This window comes from Sturnira hondurensis, unplaced genomic scaffold, assembly GCF_014824575.4.
Source record: "Sturnira hondurensis isolate 20B ecotype Veracruz unplaced genomic scaffold, ASM1482457v3 Scaffold0004257, whole genome shotgun sequence".
NCBI classification, from domain to species: domain Eukaryota; kingdom Metazoa; phylum Chordata; class Mammalia; order Chiroptera; family Phyllostomidae; genus Sturnira; species Sturnira hondurensis.
Genome location: NW_028076888.1, coordinates 4,034,247 through 4,057,287, shown reverse-complemented (window position 1 = coordinate 4,057,287; position 23,041 = coordinate 4,034,247). Strand labels below are relative to the sequence as shown.

Below are 23,041 nucleotides of genomic sequence, written 5' to 3'. Positions count from 1 at the left end.
TGACCATATCCGAATGTATTAAATGTCAACTGCTACTTTTTTTGTAAGTATTTTTATGTGTGGGTAGAACACTTACACTTTTCACAGTAGGGGCCAGAGCAAAATAATAGCCCCCCCCACTCCCTTGGGGGGAAAAATAAACCTGACTTCCTTTTCATATGATTAGGACTGAAACCAAATCATGACCTGTTCACAGCAGGTAGACTGCAAATCCAGCCAGACTGTTCTCTCTGGCCAGAGTGACTCCATCTTGTACTGAGCCACAGACTGCCTCTGGCATCGCCAAACAACCCAACAGTGTGTCCACCTAGACACGGCAGGAAACCGCCCTCCCCGAAGCCCGGAGCACACCAACTCAGGCTTCTCGTTAAAGGAGTAGAAGGTGCTTAGACCTCTCTTTAAACCGGTGGGTGAGCAAGGCAGGGGGCAGGGAGTGGTGGGCTCCTTCTTCAACTACATTTTTGCATAATTTGGAGCACAGCAGATGGAGTGTTTGCATTGATCCCCAAAGCACATTTTGGGGGATTAACTTATCTGACCCCATTGGATCAGTCCATCAACTGTTTCACCACAGTCCTCAGGCAAAGCTAACCTCGATGCAGCTCCGTTTGAGAGGGAAGAGCACATTATATAGGAGTGTGTGTCATGGTTTTTCTGCCTCTGACTCTCCCGCCCCATCCACTCCAGTCGGGAGGTTTTTCTCTGGAAATCCCTCCTGTTTTGTTTCCGCTCCAGGTGGGTAAGTGTCCGAATTCTGAGCTGGAATTTTGGTTTCACGTGTGTGAATTGAAAGGGGACATGTATCGTGAGACAGCACTGGCCACTGTTTATCCGCCAGTGTTCAAACTAAGGCTGCGTAGGTTTCCTGTTGGCTCCCTGGAACTTTGAGCCTTAACGTCGTCCCCACACGAAGAGTCCCAGTGCAGGATGGGAGACGAGTTGGGCGGCCTGGCAGATGTGACAGGGGAGAGCTTTCTGAGTCAAACCTGGCGAGACGTCTGTTGGGAACAGGCCCCTGCCCCGCTGTCCAGTGTGTGGTTTGCCACCTTTGTCACAGGGAACTCGAGCGTTTGTGGGTCGCCACTCATGTCCTGCACTTGGTGGGCCGAGCCGCACCTACAGGAGTTGGACAGATTTGCACACAGCACAGAATGTTGTTGCTTAAGTGCTGCTTGCAGTCTCGCCACCCAGTGTGTCGCTCTTTCCCAGGGACCTCTTTCTGCCGGGTGGGGAGGGCGTGGTTCCGCGCGCGGCACTCCCCAACCACGTGCAGGCTGCATCTGCCAGCGTCTCTGACGGGGCTCATTGTCGGATGAGAGGTGCTCCGTCTTCCCATGGAGGTTGACCAGCGTTGGGATGCTTGCACAGTCGAGCCCCCGCGGAGCACATCCTCACGTGACTTTTCTCGCTTCGGAGATTCCCCAACTTTAGCGTGGCCTGACTAACCTGGCTTTGGAGGCCTGTGCTCTGAATCAGCACTGAAAACCTGACACCTGCGGAGGAACCACTATCTGATTATTCCTGTGTGCCAGGCACAATGCCCGGCGCTTCGTTCCGTTTTAGCTGCTCCCCATGCTCCTTCCTTCCAGTTGCTCGACTACCTCGGAGTGACCCTGACTCCCTCGTGTCCTAGCACGTCCCCGGTGCATCCACGAGCCCTGCTGGGGTACCTCAGTGCAAACACCCGCCTCCCACCTCCGCAGCCTGCCACCCAGTGACCCCCCGGCCCGGTGTGTTGAAGCAGCCCTCTGCCTGCACCCTTGCTCTCCCCACTCCAGGTCCCCCAGCAGCAGCTAGAGCCATGCTGTCAAAGTGCGACTCAGGCTGTGTCGCTGTCGGAGTTTCCTTTAAGGAACAGTCTCCCAACTTCACTTTCTCACCCCGTTCCTTGGAGTCCTGAGCTTCACCCCGAGTCTGTCTGGCACTCTTCCTTGGCTACGGAGGCGGTGGCTGTCATCTGAAGGTTAAGAAGCATCCAGGGCAATGAATCGCTGTTTCGCCATTCCTCCAAGTTAAGTTGGCAAGGTTCACAACCCAAGAGAGACCCCCTTCCTGCCCTTCTGCCAACCCATAGACACCCTGTAAAAAGAAGAGATAGCTGTTCAGTCCACCTTGGGGAATTCTTCCTATCTGGTCTCCTGCTTTTCGCCTTGGTCCCTGGAAGGGTCGTTTTCTTCGCTAGATGCTGCGTCTGGGACTGTGTCTGGGACACGTACGTAAACTCTGTGCCAGCCACCCAGGAGGAGGGCCGGCTGGGCCCAGGCTGGCCTGAGAGGGGCTAAGAAATCGGCAGCTGCCCGTAAACCCGTGCCTGTGTTTCCCGTTCTGTGCAAATGTATGGGCATTGCAGGATCCCACGAGACACTCTGATCCTTGCCTTGTCGTACTCACTACAGGCACGTGCCTTCAGAACCTCCAGTTAACAGGGAATAGGCAGGGGTGGCAGTAAGTGCACCTGTTTAAAGATGAGGCCACAGAGAAGAAAATGGACGAGCAGAAGCATGAATGGGAGGGGCAGTGAAGGGAAGGCATTTTGAAGATTGAACAGGTTCTATTCTATTTATTTGTCCATCTGAGAGGAAGGGGCCAGAGAGACGGAAGGTAGGACATGTGATTGATTGAGCCGTGTCCAGGACAGGGTCCTAGAAGAGCGCAGAAGAAGCATCAGATTTAAGAGTAGTCTGTCCATTTGTTCAGTTTAAGGTGAAGGGGAGGGAAAATTTTTATTTTTTTAGTGAAGTAGAATCTATCGTTTCTGTGAAGTAGGGGTGGGGTTAGGCGCCAAAGAGTGGGAAAGGGATGCACTGCAAGCCTGTACTGCGCCCTGACGGTGTTGCAGGCACTGTCCTGGGGGCAGGGGTGCCCAGATGACCAGCTTTCGTTGCGTGCGGCCACCCATGTGGCCTTGTGAGGAAAACAGGTGCCAGAGTGCTTGCACGGCGGTGGGTGCCCAGGCCACGCAGAGCTCTTCACGTGTCCCCAAGGGTCCCTGCTGGGTGAGAAGACAAGAAGGGTGGTAGCTGGTGTGGCTGCGTCCCTGTAATTAGCTTTCTACCCACCTTCCTACCAGATACTCCCAACTTGAGTAACAGAGGCCTTTCTTCCTAAACCCAGGGCCGTTCGTCTGGTGTGTCCTGCTCACGGGCATAGCAGTCATTTGCAAGATACAATTTACCTAGAGATAAGGTCTAAGTGGAAGGAATTAATTGAAATTCAAGACTTTGGTACCTTCAGAGCTTAAGTTTAATTTAATAAGCTGTGCCACACTTTTTAGAAGCAGACCTCTCCATCACCACCCAGTAGAAATACAATGTGGACTACGTAAGTAATTTTAAATTTTCTAGTACCCGCATTGAAAAGTAAAAAGAAACAGGTGAAATAATTTTTAATAATTGTATTTAACCTGTTATGTCCAAAATATTATTTTAAATATGTCATCAGTGTGTAAAAATAATTGAGGTGGTTTGCATTCTCTTTTTGATCTTAAGTCTGTGAATTTAGAATGCCTGTTACACTTATACTTAGAGCGTATCTTTATTTGTGCTGATCACACTGTGAGTGCTCAGTAGCGTCCTGCCACCTCATTGGACAGTTCAGCTCCCCACTGAGAGGCGGAACCAAAGTCAGGTGTTACCGACTGGAGCTGTGGGTTTGAGGGGAGGAGTTTCAGGTGCCTGTGGTTGATGGGGCTTTCGAACATTCGGGCTGTCGTGTCTCTGCCCTGCTTGGCAGTCAGCTTCTCGTCCTTTTGTTGAGTGATTCCTTTCTAAGGTGTCTCTGGCCTGTTTAGGGGCAGAGTTACCGGGTCACTGAATATTAGTCGCGTGTTTCTTTTTTGTGTTAAGTGGTCAGTATTTATTTAGACTTACACACAGTATTTGTCCCGTTAGCCTGCGTTCTTTTCTTTGCGTATCCATATGGGGTTGCTTCCCATCTACCAGCGAACTTCATTCCTTTTCATGGGTCTTCTGGCAATGGGTTTTCTCAGGTTGCTCTCCCCTGAAAATACCTTTATTTTACCCATTCTTTGAAAGATATTTTTACTGAGTTAAAATTCTGGACTGGTACACTTCTTCCAGTCCTTCAGTGACGCCATTCTGCTGCTGTTCTCTCATTTCTGTGGCGTCTATGGAGGTGGTATGCCTTTTTTCCTTTGCCTGCTTTAAGACTTATTTTTTGTCTTTAATTTTTAACAGTAATGTGCCTTGGTATAGGTCTCCTAGTGGGGATTTGTAAAATATCTTGAATTTGTAGCTTCATGTCTTTTGGCAATTTTGGAAAATTCTCTCTCTCTCTCTCCTGTGACTCTAACTACATGGAAGTTCGACTTTTTTTTTAATACCATGTCTGCATGTCTTTTAGACTCTCTTCTGTATTTTCACTTCCACGAGTTTTTTTTTTTTTTTTTAATGCCTCGATCTGGGTATTTTCTGCCGACTTTTTTTCCAGTTCACCAGTCAGTCCTCTTCGGTGCTCTGTCTCCTCTGCGCTTTCAGCCATCTATTAAAATCTTAATTGCGGTTTTCTGGTAAAATTATCATTTTATAATTTTTGAAGGATCATTATATATTATTTTAAACTCTGTATCTAATAGTGCTGGTGTCTGGATAACTGGTGAGTGACCAGTTATCCTGTTTTTTCCTTAGTTTTCAGTCATTCTGGTGACTTATCTGGTGATTTTTATCGAATGCTGGACAGTGTGTAAGAAAACTTCTAGAGGCTCTGGCTTACATTCCTGCTCTCCAGAGAGGATTTGTGCTTCTTTTTTCGTCCCGTTTTCCGGTGCCCAGCGCCTTGCCTTCCTCCCGTGTGTGCCTGCCCTGCAAGACTTGTTTTCTGAGCTTTTTCCTCACCGTGAAGGGTGTACCACAGCAAGAACTTCCCAGTGGGCCTCGTGTTTCGGTAAAGCATCAAAGCCTGGCATTTAAAGGGCAGAACCCGAGGGAGGATGGTTTTTTCTGGGGATGGGCGATGGCGGGGGGGTGTGGGAGGCAGAGAATCAGCCTTGACTCCGGAGACCCCGACAGAGGCCCGCAAGGAAACTCGGTCTCAAAGAACCGGTACTGCTTAGACCAGAAGAGGGGTGCATCTTTTTGATAAACGAGGGTTAACTAGCGCTCTTCAAGGTAGAAAGTATATTGAACCCGAGCCCCTATTTTTCCATTATTCCTAGTAATTGAAGGTTTCCTCTTAAAAGCAGCCCAGAATATCAGAACAGGCCTATCAGGTCACCTTTCAGAAGGGTAGCTGTTGAGCTAAATGGGGTGTGTTTTCTTCCTCATTCCAGGACTTGCTTTTAGGCCTGGAGTTTATTAACCCAGGAATGGCTCATTCAGCAACGAATGTCCAGTTCTGCTTTAAAGACACCAGCTCTGCAGACAGTAGGTGGCAGTGAGTTCCGAGTGCCCTCTCCCGGGTCACTCTTTCTGGGGTTGTGAGATGGCGGAGATAAGACTAGCTACCCGAAGGCCACTAAAGGGTATCCCAGGCAGAGACCAAGGGTTCTGAGCAGCTTTTGGGAATGGCATTTTTATTGTAGCCCATTTGAGAGGTGTGGAAACATTTGAGCCCACTTTTAAAAGAACCTTCTTTTGGCCTTGCATTTGAACCTGGGATCAAGCCAAGCTCAAGAGAAATGAGAGAGGACCTAAGTTCCTTGGATCTGACCTGCCTCCCAGTCCCGTGCTACCCACAAAAAGTGAAGTTTAGCCTCTGCTGTTCTCTCAGATGCTCAAGACCTGCTCCCAGCCTGTGGTGGTGTCCAGCTAGCGCTCACTCACTCACCGAGGAGTAACTTCCCCAAACACCACTGAGAGCGAAGTGTTGGCCTTTGTGTTTCTAGCCTTCCCGAAATGCATGCTCTGTTCCACTCCCGTGAAGAGCGAGTTGTTAGCAACAGTACTTGAGTTTGCCCCTGGGAATGCAGCGTTGCTCCGAGATGGCTGGGTGGTGCCGGGAGAAGAGAGGAGTGTGGGGGGGGGAGAGAGGAGAGGAATGAAGGCTGAGTCGGGTGAGCTTCCAAGTGCATTTCTTCCCCTGGGAGCATGGCAGGTTTTGCTTGTTTGCTCCCCATGGTTTCTGGAGTTAGGTCTTCTTGACCAGACCAGCTCCGATGGATTAAATCTTGTAGCTTTGGTGCTTTGCCCCCTTCAGCCAGTCCTTTCGTCAGCAGTGGGGTGGAAAAGCAGACCTCTTCTCCTTGGGCAGCTCTGGAAGCCCCTGGTCCTGCTCCCCACCAACGCTGGCGTCCACCTTTCCTCCGGGCCTGGTCGACACACATTAGTTTCGAGATCTGACCGAATTGCAGTGTGATCCCGCAATGGACTTTAACACAACTGTCTCTTTTTCTGCGGCCTTTTCTGGTTGTGAGAGAGATAGCTTGGGGGAAGGGAGGAGGTGGGGCTTCAGCTGCATGCCTGGGGCAAGGTCAGGTTGATGGAGAGGGGTAGGTGTTGAGCTGGGGTATTGCTCATGCGGGGGACTGGAGCCCCACTCTCTTTCTTGTCCAGGGAGTGCGTGCAGGTTTTTCAGAAACCGCATCGTTTATGTACTTACCTCAGCTACATCCCTTTGTCGGCAGCGCTGCTTGGGGGGGAGAGAAATGTCCTACCCGGTGTCTCTGTGGGATTTTTCCTGCTGTTCGGGAGGGAGTTTTCCGTGGGGACAGAGGCATGTCAGGGTTGGGTTCTCGTCCTGTATCGCCCCGGGTCAAAGGGGGGGTGGCTACCTAGCAGACCTTCGTTAGAGGTCATCGTGGTCTTTGGAGATTCATCCGTTCAACAGTGATTATAACGGAGCCTACCTCTGGGGTTTGTTGTCAGGATTAAACTGATTAGATTATTTCGTAACTGCCAAGCCCTTAGAACAGTGCCTGATCTAGTAAACATTGCTGACCTCTGTTTACAGTCCCAGAAGTTACGCCACCGTCTTCATAGTTGGAAGCTGTCCTTCACCAGTTCTGCTCTGTGCTTCACTCAAACGTCTTTCCTTGAAACTCCAGTCGGGATAGATGGCTTTCTAAAAGCCTGAGCAAGGCGTTTCAGACCCTTGAAACATCTCTGGCTTCTTCAGTGAGGCGTTCAGCCTCCCCTGGTGCTGACACCCAAGACCGGTCTCGGTGATGCCTCCTGTCTTCTTGCTCCCCAGCCTTTGGCATCAGAGAGCACCTGTCTACCCACTCGGATGCAGTGCACTTCGCAGGGACGCAGTCCTCGGGACTGGAGCGAGCTGCGCTCGAGCGGCTTTTCTTCTTTGAGATGTTCAGTTTCACTTCTCAGTTTCTATGTTTTGAGATTTTAGTTGATTTACTTTGGCTTCTTTAAGCTTTCCTTTGCTCCAGAATGGGTACAAGGTGATTGGTTCCTCCGTCACCAGATGAGACACACGAGATTCAGCTGGGGAGGAAGGGGGGTGGAACACTCAGAAGAAAGAACAGAATTTGCAGTAACAACCCTTGGTGTTTACACGCAGCTTTGTGTTTTTTTTTCCCCACGTACTTTTAAACTCACCCTGGCTGGCGTAGCTCAGTAGATTGAGCACCGGCCTGCGAACAGTGCTACTGACCAGTCGCTGGTTCGATTCCCAGTCAGTGCGCATGCCTGGGTTGTGGGTCAGGTCTCCAGTAGGAAGTATGTGAGAGGCAGCCACACATTGATGTTTCTCTCCCACTTTTCCTCCCTCTCTTCTCCTCTCTCTAAAAATAAATGAATAACATCTTTCCCCCCAAAAAACAAGGTCTGTTTGCACAAATGTGGCGACTCCGTGGGTAGCATTCTCCCTGTTTTATGGGTTGAAGACACTGGTCCTACAGGGAGTGTGTGTTATGCTCCCGCTCACCCTGCTGGCACTGGTGACGCAGCTGGGACCGGGCCCCTTGCCTTTCTGTCGCAGCCGGTGTGCTTTCCTGGTGCTGCAGTGACTTCCCTGCCACATTGGGCATTAGGACCACCTCAGAGGGACCTTCCCCCACCCCTACCCCACATCATGGTCTGTCTGCTGGTGCAGTACTGAGGCCTGGGCCACTTACACATGGCAAGAAGCCTTGTTAGATGGCAAAACGGGAGGGCTCTCCTGGGGCAGAAGGCTTATTACCCCCTTGTGTAGCATGGACCCTGAAGAAACCCCTGTGACTTCTGTCTGCTTCCAGGACTTCTCAGCAGTAGGCATGGGGGTCCTGCACCTCAACATGACCCCTGCCCCTTCTGTGGAAAGTGCACCACAAGGCCCAGCCGATGGAGCGCTGGAAGGTGAGGGAACACCACCCCACCCGCAGCTGGGTCTGAAGACTCCTCCTGCGCACAGTTCTTTATAATCGGTATGGAGGAAACATGACTGAGCCACGGCAACTTGTCTGTTGTTGAAAATCAGTCTTCCTGTGGTGTTCCGCTTATTTCTGTGCTTCTAGCCTTATAGCAGACTCTACTGCTCCTTATTAAAGAAAAAGCAAACCCCGATCCTGAGAGTGCTTCAAACCACGCTAAGCCTCTGGATTAATCTGAAACACATCTGAGTTCACAGCTGGGTCAGAGTTGCAGAACAGTGGAGAGACTTGCCAACTCAGCAGGCGTGTGTCTTGGGCTAGTTTAGGAGCAGGACAATCCCGAGGTCTGACTTTGTTGCTTATGTTTAGACCTTGCGCGGGTTGCGCGGGGAGATAATTCTGGGTGGCTTTGGGTAACTTTGTTTCTTAACTGAAAAGGAGTGTCTGTTGCCTGGTAAGTGTTTATCCGTGAAACAGCAACATGGCCTATGTCTTAGGGTAGGAGAGCTTTTAGATCTCCAGAGACAAAAAAAAAAAAAGCAAGGTCATTGGCTTAGGCATGTTACTAGAGCACAATGTCCTAGCTTTAAAATGTCTTTATTGTTCTCGTTCAGGGTCTCCTGAATCCTGGATCCTGTCCCCTCCTCCCTTTGCCTTAGGGGGGCTACCCACAATCACAACCAAATAGAACTGGAGACAGACAGACCTGCTCTATTTTAGTGCATAGAAATCTGGGGTCCAAAAATGCCCCTTTTCTTGCCAAACCTCAACTTATTCTGTGCCTTTTTTCTAATGCCTCTCCCTAACCCACCCCCCGCCCCCTTCACTGTCTGGCAGAGTGCAGATTGGCTGTTTGGTTTGCCTTGTGTGGGTGACGGGCACCCACTGCTTATGGGGTTGCATCTTCCTTTAACCCTTCCCAGTTCACAGGTACTACAAAAGGGTTTTTCAATGTCAAGGCAAAACTGGCACTCTGAGAGTCCTTTTGGACGGCGGACGTGTGCACGCTATGGAACAGAACAAAGAGGTGAACACCTCAGTTCTGGGGCGATGTGGGTCCTCCAGAACTTGAAGGGGGTTTTCCTACGAGTGCGCCAGCGGAGGTGCCAACGGCTGGACTTGAAGCCCCCACGCTGCTTCTGAGAAGCCTACAGACATGGGTGACTGCTGCCCGTCAGACGCTGTGCTGGGTGTTTTGCACGGTTTCTTAGCCCCCAAAGCATTCCTTTAGAGCAGAGAATGTGTGTGTGTGAGTTTGCTCGCTCGTTTGTGGGTTTTGCAGATGGGTGAACTGAGGTTCGGGGAAGATGAGCAGCTCTCCAGGGGACGCCTGTCCGGTAAGAGGTAGGATAAGAATTCCGCTCCTCTCCCCCTGTGTGCCCGACGGCACGGGGCCTCCCCCACGAGGTTCGCGCCCTCCTCCCCTACAGACACAGCACAGAGCTGGGTTTCCGACCCTGTGCACACAGCCGCTCGTGGCCAGTGTGGAGCCCAGCGGGGTGGGCAGCCTCACACTTGGAAGAATGCAAGTCCCTCCTCACACGGCAGGGTCCTGTCACTTCTCAGCCTTTTCCTGTTATGCGTGCTCCCCATCTGCCCTGGTGACAAGAAGGGTACTGTCACCAGCAACTCCTCAGTGGCACGAGGATAATAAAGAGGAAATTTCCATTAGGTAAATAACTGTGAAAGAAGAACGCCAGAGAAGGGGAGAAACCAAGCCCAGGCTCCTGTCACGCCAGCCAAATGCCTCTGGCGCCTCGAGCTTGCTGAATATCACGACGGGGTCATGAAAACTTGATAAGACAGAACGAGGGACACAGTGCAAAGTTTTCTCCCTTTCCCCATTCCAGCGTCTACTTGAATGTCACCCTTATAGCGTCGTCTGTGCTGAACCCAGCCCCAAAGCCTAATTCGTAGTGGCTCAGTGTCTAGAGACAGTGGGTTAGTTTCGGAGGGTGGGGTGCTGACGTGCACTCGGTGTCAGCCGCGCAGGAGGACTGACCTCTTGAAGTTCTTCCGACGGTTTTACCCCCTGGCTGAAAATACAGCTTTAGAGAAAGTAATGACTCCAGGCTGTGGCCAGAACTCAAGAGTGTGGTGTGTGCTGAAGCTTCTTTCAGTGAACGAAGGGGGACGGGGGGATAACTTGTCTCGGTAAATGTAATAGCAGGTTTTCTCAGGGACATTCCGTTCCTCGGAACCTTTCATTTTAGCTAGGACAGTGTTCTCCTGCAGCCTTAAGTTTTTTGTGAACTTGAAATTGCTACAAAATGAGCTGTATTGACTTAAGTCTCTGCAAATGCTCCTTCTGGTGTTGAGGTAATGTTTATACTGAGTAGAGTTACAAATTATCTGCAAATTACCTTCCAATTGCTAGTCTGTTCCCAGTGTGCAGGCTGGCACATGCGCTCTGTCCCGGCACCCCTGTGCCCCCTCCACACCAGCTTCCACAGTAATCGGGGGAATCTGATTATTCCCGTTTTGCACATGAAGAAATTGAAGTATCAGGCTCCATGCTGGCACTATCCATGCACTATCCAGTGCTTTACGTGTATTATCTCAGTTTGATGGCAGCCTTGACAGTGGATATACTGATCCCCATTTGGAAGGTGAGGAAATGAAGGCTCACAGAGCTTAAGCTTCCTCGCCCATGACCTTTCAGGTAATAAATGTCACAGTCAGTATTTGAACTCTGGGATGAACGAAGGTCGTTTGGTTATGCCACATACATACCTCCTGGCTGAGGTCCTGGGAGGCAGAAGCCACTCCTCACTGGGGGTCCTCGCTTGCTTGCCTGGCACACGGGGGGTGGGGGGTCAACACACGTCTCACTGGTGGGTGGGTTGCCCCAGTGCAGAGCTGGACTGTATCTGCTCCTATCCTGAGGGTCTTTGGCCTTTCCCCCAGTGCCTCTGGGATGACTTTTGCCTTTGTCTGAATGACCCGAATGTCTGCCCCAGCCTTTGTTTCCCATTTTGATGGTCCATGAGCATGCCAGAGAGCATCTGCTCTGAAAAAGTTTCAAAATAAATTCAAAGGATGTCCTGCACCACCATTCCCACATGAGACTGTAGCTCCCATGAGTCTCTCCGCTCTGTTCTGGTGATCCGCTTGAGAGTCAAGGACGTGGGTGAAATAGCCCTTTGCAGCCGCAGGGAGACAGTGCCAGCGGGCACCCAGAAAGAGTGCTTACTGGAACCATGGCCCTACCCTATCTTTGCGGGAGAAATAGGATACGGGGTGTGATTACTTTCCCGCTGAGGTGGGATGAGAGATGGAATTAGGGTGACTAAGTGCTCCCACAGCGAGGGGGAGGCCACGGGCTCTGTGGTGCCCTGGAGGCTGTACCCAGAAGCCCAGGGGACTGGCCCAAGGCCCAGTCTTCACCGCGGGACCCTTCATCAGGCTGGCTTCAGCCCGCTCCGTATGAAATGGCTCTCCCTGCAAGATCTGCCGAGCCTCTCCTCAGTTTGGGTTCAGTTGGGTCACGGATTTTACCCTCTTCCTGAGTGTTCTGTGTTCTCAAGCATTTCTGGGGGGTGAAGATTTATCATAATCATTGCCAGTTACACCTTTGTATCCGTTACTTTTGCTCACAAGTGACAAAGGACAAGTTCATTTGGCTTGCACAGGCGGTACTACGGGCGGTACTACGGGCAGTACTTTGTGTAGACAGGGGAGTGGGGGTTCAGCTGGAAGTCCTAGGGGGCCTCGGATGGAGGTGGGCACCTTTCCACGGTAAAGGTGAGACCCTGAGAAGCCCCTGGAAGGATCCAGCATTTAAAGGGAGAGTGCTCTCGTGGCATCTGCCCGAGGTCCGTACGGGGCTTCGTGGAGAGCACCCAGGGCCAGATGGAGCTGCGGGCGCTGAGGCTGCAGGCTGCAGAGGCCTCAGTGGGCACAGAGGCTGCTGGCTCAGGCTCGCTCTCAAAGCCTGGACAGTAAACTTGTTTGGTTGATGGGGTTGCTGGAGAGGGGCTGGTGTCGGGCAGTTTGCCTGGATTATTCTCCCGTGTTCTCTCAGGGGGAACAATATTTTGGTAAAATTTCTTCCTAGTCAACTGCTAGAATAAGTGGATGGGGCCTTAACTTAATGTTTCTTCCAAAGAAATATCTTTTTTCAAGCAAATTAAAAGTTTAAGAAAAATGGAACAGCCTAAAAACAAGACCCTGAAAGGAACAGGGGTCTGTCACACCTCTTCAGGCAGAGCCCGGGCCCCTGGCGGCCTGCATGGCGTGCTTCTGACAACAGCTCTTTTCCCTGGACCCTGTCCCCCACCCCCACCCCTGCCGTGGCATTGGGAGAGACGTTGGTGCCCAAACCCTGAGTGAGGAACGTGGGCGTCCACATGGTTCCGGGCTGTGGCAGGGACACTCTGGGCCCCTTTAGAGGTGAGGGTCTTATTTCTCGCCCCTCCCTCGGTCCCTGAGTGGGAACAGCTCGCGTCCCGTGTGGCTGCTGCTGACTGTCTCACCTGTGGGACAGATACCTTCCTGGCGAGTCTGTCATCCTTGAGAAGAGGCCCTGGCTGCCCTTTGTATCCTCAGCGGTCCCGAAGTCCGCGCTGGGCCTAGAGTGAGGGTGTAATAAAGACATTCTAGCTTGGACCTTGGATCACACTGTGTCAGAGCTGGAAGGGGGTTTGGAAACCGCCAAGTCCAACACACTCTAATTTTATAGATGGTACCATTCCAAAAACTCACTCTGGAAAGGGTTGTTTGTTTTGTTTGGGTTTTTTTTTTTTATGGTATATACTAGCACAAATGACCATAATTCTAAATCTTTGAAAGACTTTCTTCAGATGACGTGGGATGTCTGTGCTTGCACTGGTAGCTGACTCGTGATGACAGCAAGAACGCTGATGAGAGTCTGTGCCCTGAGCCACAGTGGTTGCCGACCCATCCAGCCACACAGAGGCTCCAGGGTGGGGCCCCTTGCTCGAGGTCGTGCAGCCACTGGCATGGTTGGGAGAGGGCTAGAGTCTGGCCTGGTCAGATGCCCAGGCCTGTGGCTCTCAGATGGGGCCCCTGGCTGAGCCCCCTCAGCCAGTCGCAGTGCTAGTTTTGCAAGTATCTGTGGTGTTTCCATCCTACCGGGAATTGTGACATGAATTTTCATTCACTTTAAGTTTTCTATTTAGGGAATGACGGGGAAGGTGACAAAAATCCCATAGCACTAGGGATTGCTTCTCTGGAAGGTCAGTAACCATGCCCGAGATCGCAAAAGCCTCTGGACCAGGCAGAGGAAAGGGGTGTCCCGGGCCCTGCTGCATGGACGGGTGCCCCCTTCCTGCGGTCCCTCCGCCCAGCCCAGGACTCACCTCCCGTCCCTAGCTCAAGAAGCCTGAGGACCGAGGGCTTCCAGGTAGATCTGTGTGACCCCCCCTCACCGACCCTCCAAGGCGGACGGTTTGCCTTGCATTTTCCACTGAGCTTTATGTCTGAACAGCATTCCTGTGAGTTTTCTGAAAGGTTAGTCCTGGGTCACTGGCACTTAAACCCCTTGTTGTGGTAGATCCTCCCCGAGGAGGTTAATTATAGATTTGGTGTCCTTCCCTTTTTGTGCCTGAACGATGAGGATAAGTACCCTGTGGTTTATTAACTGTCACTTTAAACCTTTTCAAATTGTCTTGTGACAAAACAGAGTTTTATGCCCTTTTTATCCTGCTTTGATGAATGAGACAGGTTCTCTGGTTAAAATAGGCCAGGATAAATAAACTCTCTCTCTGATTGGTGGGGGAGGAGCTTGCATTCAAAGCTATGAGTTCAAGTCTGCCACCCATTTTAAAAGGTGACCTAAACCTGTGAACTTGTCCACGTGCTTCATTTTTCCCTGACAGGTGGGGCGGGCACCTAGGCACTCAGTAATGTTTGGACAAGTGACAGAAAAGGCATTACTTAGGGGCTGTTCATGTCTCCAGAAACTTGCCACACCCCCCATTTTGTACCCACTGATCAGTAGAGCAGAGAGCCTCTGTCCTTAACAGTTTGGAATCCCAAGCCCACCTCCCCTCCCCCAGGATAGAGTAAAGGCCTATGGATGCCTTTCCTTTTGTGGTAAATTTGCAGTAGAATCAAGGAATATGAATGTCGGCATGGATTTTCCGTGGTGGTCTCACAGGGGCTGTGGCCATCAGCGTACGCATCCCACGCTCGTGGACCACTGTCCTGGGACACACAGTGCACACCGTCTGGCAGTCTCTCTCTCTCTCTCTCTCTCTCGCCTGGTACTCACTGGATGCCAGCTGGGAGCAAGGAGGGGTGTTTAATATTTAAAGTGATTAAAGTAATAAAAATATTGCTGAGGTCTTAAAACTCTGCTCTGTCTGTTTCTCATTCATTGTAGTTTGCGGGGACCTTATCTGATGGCTTAGGAAAGACAATGGACAACCGGCATCAGTCAGAGCGGGAGTACATCAGATACCACGCGGCCACCAGTGGCGAGCACCTCGTGGCTGGCATTCACGGCTTGGCTCACGGTAGGTCCCCTGCTGTCGGGCTGTAGGACGGTGGCTCTTCTGCCACAGTCCTCAGAGGTGCCTGTTTGGCCACCCGACCACAAGTAGCAGAAAGAAAGCTGACAACAGGGTAGACCCTGGGTTGGCATCTCGGTGCCTGGCAGGCCTCCAAGCTCTCCTCTCTTATCCCCCTTGCAGTGGAAATGTGGCCACCGGTGTGTGAGGACTCCTCATGGGTTTTCAGAATGTTGCGCACACTGCCATTCCTTCCTGCTCTCTGGCCTCTGTTCCCGAGGTGTCAGAAGGTGTCATCCACTAACCCCTTTTTAGAGTGTGGATCTGTTGCGTCAAGACCCGCCTTCTGCTTGCTGAGCATTCCTTCCGTAGAAAGTGCGGCGTGAAGCTGCCAGGGCTGTGGCCCCGATGTCTCTGAGTCTTACGCACGTGCTTGAGAGATGTGGGTGGTGGAATAAATGTATGAGGCCTTGGAATTTTCTTGAATTCTGACTTCCAGTGCTTTCATTCTGACCCATTTGCCTTTTGTTATGTTTTTCTCAATACCTTTTTATCGCAGCACTATTTAAGGCCCTTTGAGATGTAAACCTAGCCAACTTTTCCAGCCACTGTCCCCCAGCCACACCATACTTTACACACCCAGAGCCTTCTACTGCTCCCTGGGCCTCCAAGTCCTGTGCCTCACCTCCCTCTGCCTCCCTTCATTGCCTGTCACAGTCCTATCCAACCCTCAAGTCCCAACTCAAAGGACATGTGCCCAGCTCCGCTGTCCCCAGTTGGTATTAACGATGATCAGAACAGCCCTGGCAGTCCGGGTGGTGTGTGCAGCCAGCTGTGCGCATCTCATTTCCTGATCGGCTGTGACGGCCGGGAGAGCAGGGAGACCACTCCACACTCACCCTCATTCTCGCAGCGCCTTCCGTGGTACCTGGCACATGGCTTCTGCTTAGTGACGGCTAGTGATCTGCTTGTACCAGGTTCTGAGGAATAGCCCGAAGCTGTCAGAGTCGGGTCGAGACTGAGAAAGTTTTCATTATCGGCATTTGGGGGAAGAAGGAGGAGGAATACAGAGAGTAAAAAAAGTCATAGGTCTCTGCACTGAGGGTGGAGTTTTTGTTTATCAACTTTCCTAAGGGTGAGGTTTGGATCCCATTGTTTTCCCTAAGCCTGCCCGGCTGGAGAGGGAGCAGTCCCCAAGGAGACCTCAAGCTAGAAGTAAAATTTGGCTGAAATCAACTCTTTGTGTACTTTCAAAGTTGATTGTTGGGCAATCATTTGGGGTCAGAGATTTAATTATTCTTTCTAGTAACTGTGATGGTCATGCATTGGACCAATAGAGGACCGTTTTTTAGTGAATGTAAAATGCTTTGCTCTGTATAACTGCCTCGATCTGTCCAGCATCCGTGGGATGCAGAGAGAAAGCGTGACTGTCCTCATTGTTTAGATAAACACACCCGTGTGCTGAGGAAATAGGCAGTTGTTTCAAGGTCACAAAATCCCTTCCAGCCAGAAATCGTTAGATGCTATGTGCAGCCGCTCCAGAGACTGGCCATTCCCAGATGAGGAACCTGTGGCCTCAACCAAGGAGGCCCCTTTGAACTCTGGTTTGGACGAAAGCAGCAGCCTAGAGCGAGATCCTGGCGTAAGGATGCAAAAACCCTTAAAAGTTATCAGCATCCTTGCTTTAAAAACTGGGGGTCATGCTCAGTTCTATCTGTCGGCCCTGCTTTACCCAGGTTCAGTGACGTTCTGCCTCTGCCGCGAACTTTGTTCAAAAGGTTGGGAGAGGAACGTTGCCTCGGTAGAGCAACTGGACCCAGAATCCAGGAGAAACGCTGCGAATTGTTAGCGCGTTCTCACCCGAGCGATTCCCTTGACCAGTCTGTCTCACTAGAGCCGAAGAGTCTAGAGAGCTCTCCCCCACCCCCACCATCAACAGGTAAACATTCTGTGAGTGTGTCCCTGGCTGAGGCCTGGGAAATACTTCCGGGACAGGGCCCTCTTCCTCCCCTCCCCGCAGGACTGTGTCCTCTTCAGCCTTGGCAGACTTCTGGCCACTTTTGAAGCTCTTTAAGGTCATTGCTGTCAACTTTCAAAATGTTTGGAATAGTTTTCTGGCCTAGGTTGGTCTTTCAAAGCGACCACACTGAGGGTCCCAGCTGGCTTTGGCATTGTTTTAAGGCTTTATCCTCGGGGCTTTATCACATACTCGGATGCCCATACCGGTTTCAGCAGAGTGTGCAGTGGCTTCTACCCCGTTTCAGACATTTGGTGCAGTTGGCGAGGCATGTGGACCTCTCTGAGGACCAGGGGTCTGCATTTGGCTATCTCTCTGCCTTACGTTCTGTCGGGTCCCAGCCTCCCCCAGGGGCCCCAGTTTCCTGTCTGTTGATTTAATCCCACTGTCTGCATCCTCTCCCAGCAGCCCACACGCTGCCCAGGCTCTGGAATGGAAAAGTACCGCTGTTAAACCCTTAGGTTTTCTTTGCTTTCTAGAACTGGACTATACTTATGACTAATATACAACGTCTGACTCCAGACTTAGGGGGCGAATCTGCAGGTTCTGTCTCTTGAGCTGGCCTGCCTGTGGCCTGTCGAGGGACTGATGAGTGCCCCTGAGTCATTGCCAGGTGCACGGGATGGAGGGGTTTGGCTGCAAGTGCTGCTGCTCTCGTTCTTGGCTCAGTTACAATAGCCCTTGTCTTTTTTGCTAGGTATCATTGGTGGATTGACCAGTGTTATAACCTCAACAGTGGAAGGTGTGAAAACAGAAGGGGGTGTCAGCGGTTTCATATCTGGCCTTGGGAAAGGGCTTGTTGGCACTGTAACCAAGCCAGTAGCAGGTGCCCTGGATTTTGCATCAGAAACTGCCCAGGCGGTGAGAGACACAGCCACGCTTAGTGGCCCCAGGTCAGTGGTCGTGGGGGGAGTGGCTTTTGCAATTTCCAGCCCAGATCTGCCGCCTTTCCTAATCCATCCTGCTGTGTTTAATCATTTGCTTTCTGCTTTAGTGGTATGATTTTTCAACATTTGAATACAGATAACTAAAATTTCTGACTTGTCTAATATAAATACATGAAAACAGGGCCCCAAAATCGGCCATGAATTTCTGCGTATCTCCATCTGTATCTGTATCTGTCTGTATCTGTATCTATATCTATAGCTATATCTATTTACACCTGTATGCACTGGGTACACGTACAGTGTGGTGTTTCTTCATCAGAGGGGTTGGAAATAGGATTGCACCCTTGCCACCGTCCCCTGCTCACCAAACTAACTGGACCCCCACGTGCCCATTAAGAAAACTGTCAGGCCGTCAGCTGTGTCTTGCTCCTGGCCCCATGGCACAGGTCTAGGATCTCTGAAGTTGCTGTTTACCGTGTGGTTCTGTCCCTCCTTGGTGGTTCTTCCACTTGGAAGTCCCAGCCAGTCCCCCAGCCTCATACCGCAATCCTGAGCAAGTTGGCAGTTCTGGGGAAGGCACTGTTTTGCCTCAATGCCAGCGGAGACAGGAGACCAGCCCCAGCCCATGCGGCTCCAGACCCCACAGAATCCAACTACTTAAACGTAGCTGATTGTGTTAGTGGCCGGTTCAAGCCTCCCTTTTTCAGGGGTCTTATCCCTGACTAATTGGGGCTCTTATCAACCATGGGTATAAAGAATATTACCATTCCCAGCCAAGCTGGGCTCTGCTTAAGCCCAGGAGGGTTTTGCTGCCACTGGCTTCATAGGGCTTCATGGTGTGCCCTTCTAGAGAGCCCAGGGCTTGGGCGTGTCCACGCTCTGTGCTCCCTCAGATAGGATTTGAAGTGAAATCGCCCCCAATTAAAATGAATCCATTTGTCTGTCACCAGGGAACTTTACCGATGACACATTACTGCAGTTGGGGAAAAGCTTAAGACTGTAGACTGGGACCGTGTGATGTGTTCTGCCAGAACGTGTTCCATCTGGAAGCAGCTGCTTTTTAAAAAAGGATCTGTAGCGTTTACTTTAGTTAAGTTACATTCTATTCTCAGATACAGAGCTCAAACAGTCCTCCAGTATATTCCGAAGTGAAGTTGGGGAGGGGCAGGAGGGATCCTTCAGAAAGTATCTCCCGTTAGTTTCTTCGTGTCTGTGCTAAGCCCAAGAAGCCTCCCTGCAGCATCCTGTTAGGACAAGAAGACCTAAAGAAGTGTGGGGGACGCAGAAGGCCCCTCAGTATTCCGAAAGAACCCGGAAGTGGTCAAGGAATTGAGTGGTTTGTTTCAAAAAGAGTCTGAGGTATGTGTGTTCAATTGTAAAAATGTCACTACTTTTGTGCTGCTAATTGTAATGGTGTTGACCAGAAAGAAATCCCTTGGGTTTTATATGATACAAGTCTGGAAGTCTTGATACAGTTCAACATTCTTTCTGGGAGCATAAGGAAGGCACAAGCAGCTGCCGCAGGCAGAACAGTGTTCTCGTCGCTGTCACCCATCGTCTGGCATTGCCATAGAAGGTTCCGGTTGCTGTCAGTCAGCATGTATCCGTCATTCATTCATTTCCAGTCTGTAAATACTGATGGAAAATTCCTGAAGAACTCAGGGCTGGGAATATAGCAGGAGCTATATAAGGCAAGGCTTTCCCTGGTCTCAAAGGGCATCAAGGGGGGCAGCAAACATACAGAAATGTTAGCTCAAATTGTGCTAAACCACACAGCAGATTTACAGGGCGCTCTCAGACCATAATTAGAGAAGGTGGCGGGGAGGGGTGGCCAGCTGGCCTGTGGGAGCCGGGTTGAGAAAGGCCTTTCGAGAGGGGTGGTGTCGGAGCCGAAGCCCGGAGTACGAGTAGGCGTTGTCCAGGTGCAGAGAGGGCCGTGCTCCCGGTGAAGGGGAGCAGAGTGGCTGTCCTGCTTGCCGCAGAGCAAACGGTGACAGTCAGATCGAAGTGTGACTGCGTTTCCCAAATCAGCTGTCTGCCCAGCCCTTCACTGCTCCTGGGAACGGAAACTGCGGTGATAAGTGAGGAGCAGCCAGGTTGTCAGTGGCCTGTGGGTGTGGAAGCTAAAAGGAGGGGGAATCAAGCACTGGTGTCTCCTCTCGTTCCGGAGGAGCCCGGAGTGGGAGAGCTGTGGCCAGGGTGTCAGAGGTGAGTGGCACACAGGCGGGACCCATGCCGATGGGGGGTCTCCTGGAGACCTGGCCCTTAAGTCCTCAGTGCACTGAAAAGGCACTACAGTGTCTTCTGAAGCGCTTGAGCCAGCGTCCTTAGTCTGTCCATCTAAGTCCAAAAGTAGGGCTCTTAATGAGGGTCCCATGTTAGAGAGAAAGGTACGATTGGCCCGGAGAGCACTCGATCCGGGTCCCAGCCCCCTTCCTTATTGATTAGCTCTGAGCCCTTCATCAAGTCTCCTGGCCTGTCTAAACCCAGTTTTCTCGCCTATAAATTAGGGGCAAATATTCCTGTTTATTTATTCCTGCCTCTTCAGAGTTTTGAAGCTTCACCAGAGTTATTTTAACATGAAAGCCATAGAGAGCTGTAAAATGCTGGGTGTTGTTTTTGAAAGTCATATAAAAGGAGCACAGAGATTCATGAAGATGGAGAACCCATCTCAGAGCCTTGAGGGTTTGTTCTGGTAACACCGTGACCTGTTAGGAACATTCTAGTTCTATAAAGGGATAAATCACCCTGGTTTCTCGGAAGTGAGATGGAACCGTCCCCAGCCGTCCCTGTTGATTGAACAGGAGCCAGGGGCGTTACTCGGGGTTTTTCCCCACGGTTTAGACAACAGGGACTAACCCACAGTTTGAAGGGATTAGAAGTGAGATTCTGACCGAGGGCTGACCTGAGCCCAGGGGCTGAGCCAGGCGTGGAACCCAGGAGTCCGAGAGCTCTGCCTTGGAGTCTGCTCTCGGAGCGAGACTTTCCGCTTCCTTTGTAACATTGCATCCAAGTGCAGGCTTAGGTTTTAGCATCTATGTTTCAAATGACCCAAATTTTAAGCAGATGATAGCAAAGCAAGCCATAAAACTATGAAAGAATACTCCTTCCAGTAATCCATCTGAAAAGTGGCCTTACAGGAAATATTGGCTCTTTTTGTGTTTATTTGAACGTGGCTTTATTTATAGGGAACCCCCCTCCTGGAGCTCTTTTAGATTAAAATACTTCCAAGTTTCCCTCCTTGTTGGACAATGCAAGTGTTCCAAAAAGACAGCCACCTAGCTTTTCTCCGAAATTTCCACTCAGTCTAAAAATTCTGCAAGTCAGGTGGGGGTGGGGGAGAGGAGAGGGCGGAGGACAGCAGAGCCTTTGGCCCCCACACGAGTGCTGTGGACCAGTATCCCCTGCTGCATTTGTTCACTGTACAAGTATGTGTGGTTTGGAACCGAAATAAGAAGCCTTTTCCAAGGCAGCGATCTGCTGGCTCAGGTTGCATGGTCTCGTCTACGTGTGTTGGGCCACATATGTCTGTTCCCAAGTAAAGTTTATGGAAATGGCACAGTGCAGCCACACTTGCGGTGCCACTGAAGCCCCGGAGAAAAGCCTGTCCCCCTCCGGGCAGACCGGGCCAAGCAGAGCGCCCGCCGGGCTGCTGCCCAGTTCTGTGCACGTGTATTGGATTTTGATGGCAAAGCATTTGCAAAGCTGCTTCGATGGAAAGCTGCAGCGACCCAGGAGCAGCCCTTTCACAAGGAGACAAAAATACCTTTGAAAAGAGAGGAGCCTTCCACCCTGGGCTGCGGATTTGCCTGCATGTTTCTCTACATGCCATTGGTCGTGGGCTTTGGGTGGCGTGGGCTTTAGGAAGGTCATACGTGAAGATTTATGAATCTGGGCCCTGAGGTTTCCTCCAGTGTATTTCTTCACCTTTTTTGTAGAGACCCAAGATGGGGGTGAGGGGGGGAGTTGGCAGAACTTGAAGCATTTAAACCAATTTAGCAAAGCTCAGGAGTGGAGGAGCTTACCTCATTACTTGAGTTAGATAAGGGGGAAGGGGGAACTGGAAGGATAGTGACAGATTGGGGTTTGTGGACCTGGCCGTCAGGGCTCCGAGTGTCCGGAATCCCGGGGCCCTTGCTCTGTGCACAGCGCTGTGGACTCCAGGCGCCCCGAGAGCTCTCGAGTAGCCTTTGGTTGGCTTCGCAGAAAAGATTTATGGCAGACACATTTGACTTTTTCAGTAAAAACACTCCTAAGACGCCACCCAAAATTTGTTAAAGACATTCCATCAATGGCCTCTTAGATGCGAAATTGAAGTGGATTTTCCTAAAGAAAAGCCCCTCTGTTGCGGCGTTTGCATCTTCCCTGTGACTCCCTGGGATGAAAGGGTTGACCCCTCTGGAGTCTCCGGAGCCCAAAGAGCGGCAGGCTAGGCAGGCCAGAGAAAGGCAGCGCGGGCATTCAGGCGGGGCCGCCCCGTTGCTTTCACCGGGTTCGGCAGTGCTGCAGGCGCCTGCGCTGCTCCGCGGCAGCCGTTTGCTCTCCTTGGTATCCTGCGAAACACACCCAGCAGAACTGGCCACTTCTGAAGGTAAAGATCTAACAAAAACTACAGCGTTTGTTCCATCTGGGGCCAGGGAGAGTCGGTTATGGATGGCCCTGTACCTCGGGGCAGAGCAAATCCAACATTTCTTGGAAAGTTACTGTTTTATCTTGAGACTGTGAGTGAATTTTATATTTCGTCCCATGTTTGTTTTAGTAAAATGTTTTTAATTGCTACCCAATAGAATTAACTCGTCAAAAAGGTCGACCGTGTCATCCTGTAGCTTCTGCCTCATACTTGTTTAGGAAGTGTAAGGTGCTCCTTCCAGGTGGGTCACCTAGACTCCAGCAACATTGACATAAAGGCCTGTGCATCCACAGTGTCGAACGGCCAGAGCCTAGGACGCATTTGACCCCCCAGGCTCTGTTTCTTATCTGTGAGCGTGAACGTCTGTTGGCTTGGTAACTGTCTGCTGCTGAGGGCAGCCAGTGCATCGGCGGGCATGTCAGGTTCATCCTGAGAAGGGATTAGATTTCAGTGGAACTGGAAAATTACTGTCCAGTCCCGCCGAAGGGAAGGGACTGTTCATATCTCTCGTCTGTTGTCCAAAAGCAGCACAGAGCTTTGTGGGAGCCGCCACTTTGCCCACTTTGGACTCGCCCTTGGGTGCGGGCGAGGGGAGAGCTGTGGGTTCTCCCATCCCACTGCCACGGAACCAGGCCTTCCGTGGCACACCTGAAGGCAGAGGGCACCTCTCGAGCTGCCCCCGAAGCAGGGGCATTCAGAGCTGCCTTCATGACATAGGCTGTCTCCACCAGGTCTGAAATTAAGCTGTTGAAGTTACAAGATAGGATATTTTTA

General features: G+C 51.1%; 1 protein-coding gene across 4 annotated transcripts in view; it reads left to right on the top strand.

Moving 5' to 3' along the window:
* VPS13D (vacuolar protein sorting 13 homolog D) overlaps positions 1-23,041 on the top strand; it is a 231,268-nt gene that overhangs the window by 167,925 nt on the left and 40,302 nt on the right. For all 4 annotated transcript variants that reach the window (XM_037045200.1, XM_037045199.1, XM_037045198.1 and 1 more), the window contains 2 exons: positions 14,607-14,739; positions 17,448-17,643. In XM_037045200.1, coding sequence (XP_036901095.1) covers positions 14,607-14,739; positions 17,448-17,643 — 329 coding nt within the window. The remainder of the gene's footprint in view (positions 1-14,606; positions 14,740-17,447; positions 17,644-23,041) is intronic.